At 44.4% G+C, this 13,796-nt stretch overlaps 1 protein-coding gene across 1 annotated transcript in view; it reads right to left on the bottom strand.

Annotated features, from left to right (window-relative positions):
• The window catches only part of LOC110490330 (tetraspanin-12), a 19,315-nt gene continuing 5,519 nt past the window's right edge, over positions 1–13,796 (bottom strand). The window contains exons 6-10 of the mRNA XM_036944641.2: positions 13,103–13,168; positions 7,778–7,885; positions 7,419–7,562; positions 3,939–4,179; positions 1–2,217 (exon numbers count right to left, since the gene is read on the bottom strand). Coding sequence (XP_036800536.2) covers positions 2,123–2,217; positions 3,939–4,179; positions 7,419–7,562; positions 7,778–7,885; positions 13,103–13,168 — 654 coding nt within the window. The 3' untranslated portion in view covers positions 1–2,122. The remainder of the gene's footprint in view (positions 2,218–3,938; positions 4,180–7,418; positions 7,563–7,777; positions 7,886–13,102; positions 13,169–13,796) is intronic.

The following is a 13,796-nucleotide window of genomic DNA, read 5'->3' as shown; positions in this document are numbered from 1 at the left end:
TCAGAGGGTAATGGTTTTATTTCTGCCGCTGGCTCCTTTTACTGTATACCGAGACAGAAAGGGAGGGGAGGGAGAGTATGTGTTTGTATCCCTCTGTCCCCATGTCAACTGGGAATTTGTCCTAAAGCAGTGACCCTCTGTGGGATTGAGGGATTGAGACAGTCCTTTCTCCATGACTTCTCTATTGTTACTCAAAACTAAATCCAGAGAGCAAAATATCATAGATCTGTATCAATTAGACAGAGACTAAGAACAGAGGGAAAGGGATGTAGGCCTGATATATCTGCAGTATCAGTCAAAAGTTTGGACACACCTACTAATTCCAGGGTTTTTCTTTATTTTTACTATTTTCTACATTGTAGATTAATAGTGAAGACACCAAAACTAAGAATGCACACATGGAATCATGTAGTAACCAAAAAAATGTTAAACAAATCAAAATATTTTTTTATTTGAGATTCTTCAAAGTAGCCACCCTTTGCCTTGATGACAGCTTTGTACACTCTTAGCATTCTCTCAACCAGCCTCATGAGGAAGTCACCTGGAATGCATTTCAATTAACAGATGTGCCTTGTTAAAAGTTAATTTGTGGAATTTCTTTCCTTCTTAATGCATTTGACCCAATCAAATTGTGTCCAAATGTGAGATTTTTGGTTCCAACTGTTGTGTCTTTGTGAGACGCAGAGTAGGTGAACTGATGATCTCTGCGTGTGTAGTTCCCACCGTGAAGCATGGAGGAGGAGATGTGATGGTGTGGGGGTGCTTAGTTGGTGACACTGTCAGTGATTTATTTAGAATTGAAGGCACACTTAACCAGCATGGCTACCACAGCATTCTGCAGCGATACACCATCCCATCTGGTTTGCGGATAGTGGGACTATCACTTGTTTTTTAACAAGACAATGACCCAGCACACCTCCAGGCTGTTTAAGGGCTATTTGACCAAGAAGGAGGGTGATGGAGTGCTGCATCAGATGTCCTGGCCTCCACAATCCTCTGACCTCAACCCAATTGAGATGGTTTGGGATGAGTTGGACCGCAGAGGGAAGGAAAAGCAGTCAACATGTGCTCAGCATATGTGGGAACTCCTTCGAGGCTGTTGGAAAAGCATTCCTCATGAAGCTGGTTGAGAGAATGCCAAGAATGTGCAAAGCTGTCATCAAAGCCAAGGGTGGCTACCTTGAAGAGTTTAAAATGTATTTCAATTTGCTTACTACATGATTCCATATGTGTTATTTCATAGTTTTGATGTCTTCACTATTATTCTACAATGTAGACAATAGTAAAAAATAAAGAAAAACACTGGAATTAGTCAGTGTGTCTAAACTTTTGACTGGTTCTGTATGTGCTAGACAAGAGGAATGAAGAGGCTTACTGTCTGTACACCACACTGTTTCTCTCTCTCTTTCTCACACATGCAAACACGCACACACACAGACACACACACTCACAGACACACACACACAGACACACAGACGTATCCCACCAGGATTAATAAGTGAATTGATGTAGGAGGCAGAGAGGAGGGGAGAGAGAGCGACCAGCAAGAAAACAATATGTCTTTTGTAACCCACTGTGACAGCGGGGCTACACGCCTTTCCCTCTTCCATAAATCATATCTTCACATTGTCAAGCAGCAAACAGAGCGAGGGAAGGAGGGAGGAGAAGGAGGGAGGGAGAGAGAGACAGAGGGGCCTTCCATCCATCCTCCTCTTCTTCTAAACAGGCACTTTCTCCCCCTCCATCAAAAATGTCTAAGTTAAAGTTGTTACTCAATATACACTGGCCCAATCGCCTGTCTCTCTGAGACCTTGAACCAACCCATAACCACTTCCATACACACTTTCAGGTTTGTCCTTGCTGATCTGAAAAGAGTGAAACTGTCAGAAAGCTGCCAACCTGGAGGGCTAGGTGTAGCTGGAATCATATTGCTGATACCTTTCTAATCCTCGCTTCTACTTTTAGTGCATCAGTAAGGAGTGAATGGCCTAAAGTTATGGAATCGGCCTTTGCTTCTCAAATGAAGGGTATACTTTGAAAGGGGACTCTGCAACCTTCATTCACCCTGCCCATACAGTACGTCTCTGTCCCCCAGGAACTCTTAGGTTGGGACCAGCAGCATTTAAGCGTAACACCTCTGGAGTATCCTTGCTGAAAGCCATGGATGACCAGTCCTTTGATGAGGGACTTGAAGGGGACACACAGCAAGGGGACACACTGCAAGGGGACACATAGATAGAGGGCAAACACAAAATATAATCACCAGTGACTTAAAGGATCTTAGGGGATGTTTCTGACATTCAGTAGGTGGTGACAGCTGCAGTTTACCGACTGCCCTTCTAGCTATAAATACTATGGATTATCAATAGCACCTTAATTACGGAGGAAGGGCTCGTGGTAATGGCTGTAGCAGAATGAGTGGAATGGTATCAAACACGTGGTTTCTATGTGGGACTTTTTAGGGCTATTTTGTCACAGCTGGGATTGAAAATTGTCACAGAAACGAAACATGGTTTCCATTTGCTCCATTACAGATATTATTATGAGTCGTCTTCCCCTCAGCAGCCTCCACTGAAAGCAGGGTATGTTATTTCAAAATGAAAGACCATACTCTCCCACATATCATTCTCATAGTTCTCCCAGAATGAATTCTGTTCACTTCAAATGTATGATACGTGCTGTGGTGCTGACTTGCTGCACCCTCGATAACTAATGTGATTATTATTATTTGACCATGCTGGTCATTTATGAACATTTGAACATCTTGGCCATGTTCTGTTATAATCTCCACCCGGCACAGCCAGAAGAGGACTGGACACCCCTCATAGCCTGGTTCCTCTCTAGGTTTCTTCCTAGGTTTGGGCTTTTCTAGGGAGTTTTTCCTAGCCACCGTGCTTCTACACCTGCATTGCTTGCTGTTTGGGGTTTTAGGCTGGGTTTCTGTACAGCACGTTGAGATATCAGCTGATGTACGAAGGGCTATATAAATACATTTGATTTGTTTTGTGTTTGCGATGAAAGAACATTTTATTTTTCATCCCTAAGAGTGTCATGCTGACAGTGATCTGTATCAGAGAACAAACACTTGGTTGTGTTATTATTCATTGGCAAACACACAGTATATTTCACAACCCCTCTGAAATGATTAAATGCACAGATTATTGTTTGAGCTGAAATGCATTATTCTCACAGAGCCAGAGATAAATAGCCAACATCATGTTCCGTTTATAGTAGACAACGATAATACACTCTGACTGCTGCACAAACACTCATTAATATGGCTGAGTGGTTCTTGTGGATTCCAACTGGTCTGTCAAATTAAGACATATGATATTTCCAAATATCCAGATAAACTCCATTTCCTTGGTTCGGTGTGTTTTGAGTGAGATGAAGAGTTGACATGTCCTTACAGCAGTCTTTGCTGAACAGGTTTCATCCAGTCAGTGCTAGTGGTGATATTCCCAAACATTCCCAACGAGGAGGAGGGAAGTTGGGAAAACTACAACGATTCCCTCCCCTCCTCACTATCGGATAGTGGTGACACTAAAGGAGCAAGCCTCGGCTTATAGTTATTTCGTTTCTGTGACCATTTCCAATCCCAGCTGTGACAAAATAGTCCTGCAAAGTCCACGAGTCCAGTATGTCATTGTCATGTTGTCCAATGGGAAAGAGAGGGGGGGTATGGGGGGTATTCACTCTCCTGCAACTGTGCCCAATCTCTCTCATGTCTCCTACCCTCGTTTTTCTCTCCCCCCTCTCTCCCCCTATCCAGTCTCGCACTTTCTTCTCATCCCCTTATTCTTTCCCTCTTCCACTTCCACTATCCCCCCCCCCCCCCCCCCCTTGCTAGGGCAGTGTCTCCATCTCAAACTGGGTGTGTCCATGTCCGTTAGATGTGGTCGCAGTATTGGACCAGGCCTCAGCCGGGCGAGTGTTACCCGATTTAGGAGCCTCCCCTTGGGGTGGGTGGGTGATGGTTAGAGGTCCAGGGTCGGTTCCTGTGGGGGGTTCGGGCAGGGTGGGCTCGGGGGGCTTGCGGTCATAGTAGAGGGCCCAGAGCAGGGTTAGGGTCAGGGTCATGGCCAGAATCTGGGCCACTCCTATAGACACACCCAAGAACCGCAGCACCTGCAGTTGCTTAGTCCCCCGGATGAAACTGTAGATCTTCGGCCCGCAGCCCTGTAGTACACACACACACACACACACACACAGACAGACAGACAGACAGACAGACAGACAGACAGACAGACAGACAGACAGACAGACAGACAGACAGACAGACAGACAGACAGACAGACAGACAGACAGACAGACAGACAGACAGACAGACAGACAGACAGACAGACAGACAGACAGACAGACAGACAGACAGACAGACAGACAGACAGACAAAGGAACACAATAAGGGCTTGTCATTTTAAGAGTTGAAGCTTTTTCATGTTGAAATACATTTGATCCATGTTATATTAATGTTACATTTATGTAATATTCATGTTGTTTCAATGTTTGAGTCTGTCTGTCTTGCCAGGGGCAGACCTCCCATACTAAGTCTGTGAGCTGTACATCTGCTGTAGGAACAAAATGAAAACACTCTCTCATCCTATCACATGGATGACATGTACATGGAGAGAAAGAAAGAGAGGGGGAGAGAGTGGGAGAAAGAGAGATGTAGGGGAAGAGAGGAAGGTGGTTGAGAAGTGTAGAAAGAGAGGGAATAGTAGTGGAGGTGTAGAAAGGCCAGTCTATTACTTCCTGACTGGGGGATATTCACTCTCGGGCTGCTACATACCAGATCTACACCTTACTGCTGCCAGAGAGAGAGTGTGAGAGAGAGAGAGAGAGAGAGAGAGAGAGAGAGAGAGAGAGAGAGGTGGGAGAGAGAGTGAGAGAAAAGTGGGAGGAAAGGAGAAAGGGTAGTAAACGTGGGGGGAGAGAGATGTGATAAAGAAAGAGAGAGAAAACAGACAGGAGATAGAAAGGATACTCCATACATTCCCCTTGACTCCCTCCTCTACTGACTGACTCCATCCTGACTCCCTCCTCTACAGACTGACTCGTCCTCACTACACACAGCATCTCTTTGTCCCTCTGTATGCCTGGTTCTACTTAGTGAGGCGTAGCAGCAGCACACATTTTATAAGAACCTCTCAGAGTTGACATTTAACACAATTAGTAGCCTCTCTCTCCCCCTTTTCCTGTATCGGCACTCTCTTTACCTCCTCCTCCCTTTCCCCCACCCCCATTTCCTTCTCTTTTTCCAGTGTCACAACCTCCCCTTTCTCCACCCTCTACCTCCATCTTTCCCAGGCAAGCCAGTCCAGGTTTGTATTTTTGTTTATTATTTACAACGATGGTCTACACCGGCCAAACTTGGATGACGCTGGGGCAATTGTGCGCCGCCCTATGGGACTACCAATCACGGCCGGTTGTGATACAGTCTGGATTTGAACCAGGTTGTCTGTAGTGACACCTGAGATGAAGCATCTTAGACCACAGCACCACTTGGAAGCCCCTGTACGTGTATGTCAGGCAGGAACACCATGTCACCCAGCATTTCTCACCCAGGTGACAATGGGCAGCCTGGCAGTCTGCACCGGGCACACCGGGCCTGCTAGAACCTTGTTAGAGACACACCACTTGGCCTGGACCATGGGGAGGGGAACTGTTGCTAAGGCTAGGGGGTTAACAGTGTTGACTAAACACAGCAGACAGACATGTTGAGGTGGAGGTGGTCAGACATGGGATAAAGGACAGGGTTGGTTTGGGGTTAAACCAGGACAGTGGTTGAGCTGTAGATGGGATAGGGGACAGGGATGGTTTGGGGTTAGACCAGGACAGTGGTTGAGCTGTAGATGGGATATAGGACAGGGATGGTTTGGGGTTAGACCAGGACAGTGGTTGAGCTGTAGATGGGATAGGGGACAGGGTTGGTTTAGCGTTAGACCAGGACAGTGGTTGAGCTTTAGATGGGATAGGGGACAGGGTTGGTTTGGGGTTAGACCAGGACAGTGGTTGAGCTGTAGATGGGATAGGGGACAGGGATGGTTTGGGGTTAGACCAGGACAGTGGTTGAGCTGTAGATGGGATAGGGGACAGGGTTGGTTTGGGGTTAGACCAGTGGTTGAGCTGTAGATGGGATAGGGGACAGGGTTGGTTTGGGGTTAGACCAGGACAGTGGTTGAGCTGTAGATGGAATAGGGGACAGGGATGGTTTGGGGTTAGACCAGGACAGTGGTTGAGCTGTAGATGGGATAGGGGACAGGGTTGGTTTGGGGTTAGACCAGGACAGTGGTTGAGCTGTAGATGGGATAGGGGACAGGGTTGGTTTGGGGTTAGACCAGGACAGTGGTGGAGCTGTAGATGGGGAGATGAGGGTGTTTCCCTCTGAGGAAAGAAGACTGAGTGTGTGCGGCCCTACCTGCCTGCTTGCCGGCATGACTGCCTGTTGCCTGCCTGCATGACTGCCTGTTTGCTTGCCCTACTGCCTGCCTACCTGCCTGTCTGTTTGCCTGCCTGCATGCCTACCTGTTTGCCTACCTACCTGCCTACCTACCTGCCTGCTTGCCTGCCTACCTGCCTGCCTGTCTGTTTGCCTGCCTGCCTGTTTGCCTGTCTGTTTGCCTGCCTACCTACCTGCCTGCCTGTGTGCCTGCCTGTGTGTTTGTGTGGGTGTGTGAGAGAAAGGTGAGTTATTAAATAGAAATAGAGAGAGAGACTCTAGGGTGAAAGTTTGCTTTGTATTCTCTCTGTATCCTACTGGCAGGCTAGCTGGCATTGTTTGTCGTACCTCACCCCCTACTAGACTTTGTTTGTGTGTTCCCCTCAGCCCCGGACCACGGCATACCTTGTCCCCTGATGGGCTTGATGAGGCGTAATAGCTGCACTCTGTCTCAACAATCTGGCAACCGCGGCAGCCAGAAGGCACACTATGCTATCAAGCCTGTGATTGGCTCTAATTGAGTTGTATGGATTTCTCTCCACCATTGAACACGGCAGGTCATTTCAGGCTGCAAATAGACATCCCATTGGAAACAGGTTGTTGTGAATGTATTAAGTGGAAAACTCCAACTCCAAGAAAATCATTTCCACTCCATTTAGAATGTAAGTAACCTATTTCAAAAAGTTTCTTGTTATTGTTTCTGTTTCTTCTGAACTAACAGGTTTACTCAATTGGCGAATGGGAATATGTAAGCCTGTGTGTCCCTTTCTGATGATATCACAGGGGAAGGTACATCATTGGCAATTGGCAGATTCACCTGGGGCTACAGAGAGCTGTAATGATCACCTGTAATGATCCTAACTCTTTTCAGGGTGGGGTCAGAGGGTTAAGTAGGTGAACAGTTCACCAGAGGTCAAGCCACAACCTAACACTTACTATAAGGTCAGAGGGTCACTGGGGCACTCCTGGAGACACTCACCTCTTGGTGAAGGTCACTGAGGTCACGGTAGTGGGCGTGGCGAGCACATCCTGGATACTGATTGGAGCAGCAAGAGTCTGGTGGCCATTCCATCTCTGTCATCTCCAGCCAATCGGTGAAGTAGATGACCCCGCAGCACTTAAACTGGGGAACACACAGTCAAAGAAAGTTTACTTACATTAGCAACCCTTTATAACTAGCAATCTTGCATATTCAAGCACTAAACCACTAATAACCTCTAATAAATACATGTAATATCTTATTAAAATGTTGCTCTTGGGTTATGATATAAAACCATGATATAAAACCACTAAGTGTTTGTGTAGATGTGTGTGACCTCTGGGGTAGTGACCTCTCACCTCAGTCTGGATGGTGTTCCAGGTGTGTGTTAGCCACTGGTAACGCTGCAGGCCATAGTTGGGCATCCTGGACTTCAGACTGATCATATCTGACCTCTGAACTGAGGGCTTGGACAGAACATAACAGTGTAACTCCATTAAGGCTGTCCCTGACTAAGAAACCGTATTTTTCCATATATAGGCACATCCTATGTGTTTCAATTAAATCAACTACGGTGCATTTGAAAAGAATTCAGACCCCTTTACTTTTTCCACATTTTGTTACATTACAGCCTTATTCTAAAGATGGATTAAATCAATTTAAAAAATTCATCAATCTACAAACAATACCTCATAATGACAAAGTGGAAACAGGTTTTTAGATTTTTTTGTAAATGTATATAAAATGATGATACTTAAGTATCAAAAATAAAAGTAAAAGTATATTATTTCAAATTCCTTATATGAAGCAAACCAGCCGGGCACGATTTCTTTTATTTTTAACGGATAGCCAGGGGCACTCTCCAACACTCATCATTTACAAAACGAAGCATCTGTGTTTAATGAGTCCGCCAGATCAGAGGCAGTAGGGATGACCAGGGATTTTCTCTTTTAAGAGCGTGAATTGGACAATTGTCCTGTCCTGCTAAACATTCAAAAGTTAGTACTACTTTTGGGTGTCAGGGAAAATGTACGGAGAAAGTATAAACATTTCTTTAGGAATGTTGTGAAGTTAAAGTAAAAGTTGTCAAAAATATAAATAGTAAAGTAAAGTACAGATACCCCAAAAAACTTCTTAAGTAGTACTTTAAAGTATTTTTACTTAAGTTCTTTAAACCACTGCCACAAATCAGGCCTTTATGGAAGAGTGGCCACACTCCTCAGTACAAGGCACATGACAGCCTGCTGGAACTTTCTGAAAAGGCACCTAAAGGACTCTCAGACCATGAGAAACAAAATTCTCTGGTCTGATGAAACCAAGATTGAACTCTTTGGCCTGAATGCTAAGCGTTACGTCTGGAGGAAACCTGCCACCATCCCTACGGTGAAGCATGGTGGTGGCAGCATCATGCTGTGGAGATGTTTTTCAGCGGCTGGGACTGGGAGACTACTGTAGTCACGATCTAGGGAAAGATGAACGGAGCAAAGTATTGAGATATTCTTGATGAAAACCTGCACCATCCCCTCTGTGCAGCGACACTCCCCATCCAACCTGACAGAGCTTTAGAGGATCTGCAGAGAAGAATGGGAGAAACTCCCCAAATACAGGTGTGCCAAGCTTGTAGCATCATACCCAAAAGACTCAAGGTTGTAATCGCTGCCAAAGGTACTTCAACAAGTACTGAGTACTGAAGTAACAAGTACTGAATACTTATGTAAATGTAATATCAGCTTTTTTATATAAATACATTTGCAAATATAAAAAAATTTAAAAAAACGTTTTTGCTTTGTCATTATGGGGTATTGTGTGTAGATCATTGAAAAAACAAAATGTAATCCATTTTAGAATAAGGCTGTAATGTAACAAAATGTGGAAAAACTCAAGAGGTCTGAATACTTTCCAAATGCACTGTATATGCAGTGAGCTTGTCTGATGCTTTAAGAGCACTGTTTGATGAAATAATTAAGACACACAAATGACTAGAGGGAGTCCAACCGCAATTTATTTGAGTGTGCCGGGCCGGGCTCAGACTTTCTGCGCTGTATAAAATAAAAAAGAGTGACTAGCACCGGTTGTCTCTCCCTGCTGCAGGACCACCACATAACATCAACAGTGTTTATCGCGCTGTCCGTGTTGCTGAAGCTGCAACATAATTCCAGTCGTATCTGGCTGAAAAGTTCTGTTACCCCAATCCCTCATTTGTTTAGGAAAAACAGTCCCTATTCTCTCAACCCTTGCTCTCTTTACGTGACACATATACTGTAGCATATCGTTATCACACCAATAAATTGGCTATAGCAAACTCTGAACACCGTAACACGCGTGACAGCAAAATGGATGCAAAGAAGGTGACAAATCAACTCGAAACGGGGGAATGTTAACTGGTTGCTCTGGAGGTAAAAAAAATGTGTGGAATAAATTAGTTGTGGAAAATACTGGAGATCAAGAAAAAGATGGTAAGGAGCAAGCTCTGTGTGCATATTTTATGTGCCAAACAGGAGCTGTTAGATTACAATATAATTTCTCTGACCGTTTGGAACACTGTAAACAACACTAAATAAATTATAAGCATAACAGAGAGTCTGTTGCAATTTCCAAAATGGAACCGTTTATTTATTGTTTATGCTAAGTATTCAAAGTTCGCGTTGTTTTATTTTAAAATTAAAATGCTTGATTGCATGAATGACTCATATGCTGTGTGATGCCATGAACGAATGATTGATTGATTGATTGATTGATTGATTGATACAGTACTATAGCTTATATAAGTATTGAAATATAGGCCGAAGTACGTTACGGTATCAAGTCCTAACAGGATGCGCTCTTAGGCCTGCAGCTCGATGGTGGTTATACAAGGCTGCTATACTAAGCCTACTGATGATAATGACATTACTTATTATAATACTAACAATGATCATAACGATAATAGTAATACCAACAATAAGAAGGAGATCAAGGAAAAAGGAGAGTTATTATAATTATTATAAATATAATTTGTCTGATCATTTGGAACAGTGTAAACAACACTAAATAAATGATAACTAATACCAGAGAGGCGGTTTTAACGAGATAAAAAGTGTAAAGACTTTATTACAGCATAGCAAAGATTAAACAACAGCCGAATTTGTGAAATGATTTAACCGACATGTTGTGGTTGGTGCTCACGAAGGCTTGGTGCTCACATAATTAGTATGCTATGAACCAAACACTCAAACAGGCAATATAAGAAGGATCTGTATTATTTTTGTAAATATATATGGATGATTTATAAAGCTTATTATTGATTATAGACCTAATTATGTTGTGATTTCCTCTCTCCTTACTTCTCTTAGACAATTAAGGCAAATGGTGTTTTCTCTGCCTCCGCCACATTGTTCTCAACACCAATATGCTGGTTAACTTTGCTATTATGCACATAGCGACAACAGCACACTGACGTGTTTCAGAACCGGGAACAGCGACCACTATCCAACACCGGAGAACCCGAATCTGTTATAAAATTATATTATTTTTATTAGAGTTGCACCATTGTTCCTACTTAATATAACCATAGACACTTTCAGTAGCACATGTCTTAGAGTGATAGACTGTACCATCCTGTCACGTTCGCTGGAAGAATTATCAGACCAAACTGCAGCGCGATATGGTTTCCAGATAATATTTAGAGCCCTTATTTTCTATGGTAGAGTAGGTCAGGGCGTGACTGGGGGGTTTCTAGTTATTATTTTCTATGTGGGGTTCTACTTTAGTTTTTCTATGTTGGTGTTTGGTATGATTCCCAATTAGAGGCAGCTGGCTATCGTTGTCTCTAATTGGGGATCATATTTAAGTAGCATTTTGTCCACCTGTGTTTTTATGGGATATTGTTTTGAGTTAGTGCACGTAGCACCTCTGTAGTCACGGTTCGTTGTTTGTTTCATTCTTTCTTTGTTGTTTTGTGCGTTTTCAAATAAATATTATGTGGAAACCATATCGCGCTGCAGTCTGGTCCGATAATTATTCCAGCGAACGTGACACATCCCCACGACCACAATGGATCAGTCCACTCAGACCGGCATGAATCAGACAGGTGTCTTGTACGCCATGATCTTTTATTTTTGCTACTGCTCGACTAACGAAATCTCGGTCGACCAACAGCCTATCGACCAAACAATCGACCAGTCGAATAAATGGGGTCAGCACTAAACTCCATTTCACTCAGTATAGTTACATTCAGTTCAGCTATACATTTCGGTTCAACTTCAGCTGAGAACATTTCCTGTACAGTACATGTATTGCCACAAGACACTCAACAGAAAGCCATGAAACCGTACTGGAGCAACAGTCGCAGTGTATATTTAGCTACCAGCTCTCTGTTTCAAGCCTAGTTATATAGTCCAATCCTTTGACCATGCCTCAAATATTTTCAAACATGCAACTTCTGACTCTCTCCTCTAGTGTTTCCCAGGCCTCCAACACTCCGGTATGTAGAGGCTGAGGTTGACAACGGCTTGTTGTCTAAACAAGTACCCCTGTCTGGGCTCTGGGGAACCAGACCAGAGCTGTTCCGCAGACCCACAGTCTGACACACTTACCATGCATAACTTATCCCTGTCTCCTCTCCAATAAAACCTCCACCTAACACACCCTTGGGCCTCCCTCCCCTCCTCCTTCCTCTCTCCTCTAGTCTTGTAATGAGATTGTGAGAAGCCTAATATGACCCAGGTTGGTGCTACTTTGGTGGTACCCTATCAGGGTTCTGATAAAGGACAAGGCACAAAGACTACAATACCCACAACCCCCCTGCGGCATGGCAGTTATGTCACACTGAGGGAGGCGGGTGACACTGTGGACTCAAAGGCTAGGTGCTAGTGCTAAACACACATCCTCAGGCTTGTAGCCAAGTACCAAACACACATACACCTTTCTCAGTTTGCCATACACACTGCTCTAGCCAGTGACCAGGTGCTGCACACACACGGACACAAACACACCTGCGCGGTTGGAGCGAGTCCCACCTACTGTGATGGGACATCAAAGCCACTGTGGGCTCTTTCATGGTGGAGAGATAAGCCCCTGGCCCAGTGGAGGGGCAGCCCTGTAGGGGAGAACCCGTTGTAATAGAGAGCCCTGCCCATTGTGTTCAAACACCCACACCCTGAGCAGGAGGGAGAGAGGAGGCAGGCGGAGGGATGGGAACGGGGGACACAATTATACCCTATCTCAGGGGTATTCAACTCTTACCCTACGAGGTCCGGAGCCTGCTGGTTTTCTGTTTTACCTGATAATTAATTGCACCCATCTGGTGTCCCAGGTCTAAATCAGTCCCTGATTAGAGGATAACAATGAAAAAATGCAGTGGAACCTGGTTTCACCCAACAACACTTTAGGGACATTGTGGAATTTTGAGATGCTGGACGTTTCTTTTAGTTAGATTTTTTGGTTGTTTATATATAGCACCAGTACCATTTCCCTGTGCTCATTGGCCTGTGCCCTGCACTGGCCATGTTGTTTATTGGGTAGCCCAAGTAAGCAGAGAAAGAGGCGAGCTCTCTGAGCAGAGCAGAACATGACTGGCATTTATGTTTATTCATAGCACAGAACAAAATACTGACATGCCTATAAGGACAGCCCCCACACATAGAGCTAAAGCATAGAGCTAAAGCATAGAGATACAGCATATAGAAAATTAGTGCCGCACTCACCTCATCATACGTCCACACCCCACTGGCCAACTCTACACAGAAGATCACCAACAGACTGCCAAAGTACTGAGGAGAAAGAGAAAGAGGGAGAGAGAGAGACAGAGAGAGAGAGAGAGAGAGAGAGAATGTTAGTGTTGAGGCTAGACAGAGATGTACTGTGTAGTGTCTTGTCTGGGTGATTGATCGTCATGGTGGATGGTGGGAGAAAGTGCTTTCACACACAATGAGTAGTGATGTTATGTTCTTCAATCTCCAGACGCCTGTTCCACTCATGTCACATACACGCACATACACACTGACACACATTACACACACAGACACACACACCTATTTCCACAATTTCACATAAACAAAAAACATTAAAATGTTCAATCATTCAGACTTTCATGTAAACACAACTGTGCAAACACACACAAACACACACACACACACACCAGACAAACACACACACAGGTCTTATGAAGAGTGATGCGTGTGTCAGCTATTCTATTGGGGGCATGTTAGTGGTACAGGCTTTGTCTGACAGCCTGTTTGTTTGGCGTGTAAATATTATTGGCAGACAGATGGCTCTGCCTCGCCTTTGTTAGTGCTACACTCCATTTAGAGCAGGCCAGTCCCAAACAACACAGACACACACTCACACACCTCTCACCCAGAAACTCATCTCACCACTCAAAAAAAATCTCCCCTGTCT

The sequence above is a fragment of the Oncorhynchus mykiss genome, chromosome 15, assembly GCF_057628025.1.
Source record: "Oncorhynchus mykiss isolate SJ-2025 chromosome 15, ASM5762802v1, whole genome shotgun sequence".
Taxonomy (NCBI): domain Eukaryota; kingdom Metazoa; phylum Chordata; class Actinopteri; order Salmoniformes; family Salmonidae; genus Oncorhynchus; species Oncorhynchus mykiss.
This window is presented reverse-complemented; position numbering and strand designations above follow the sequence as displayed.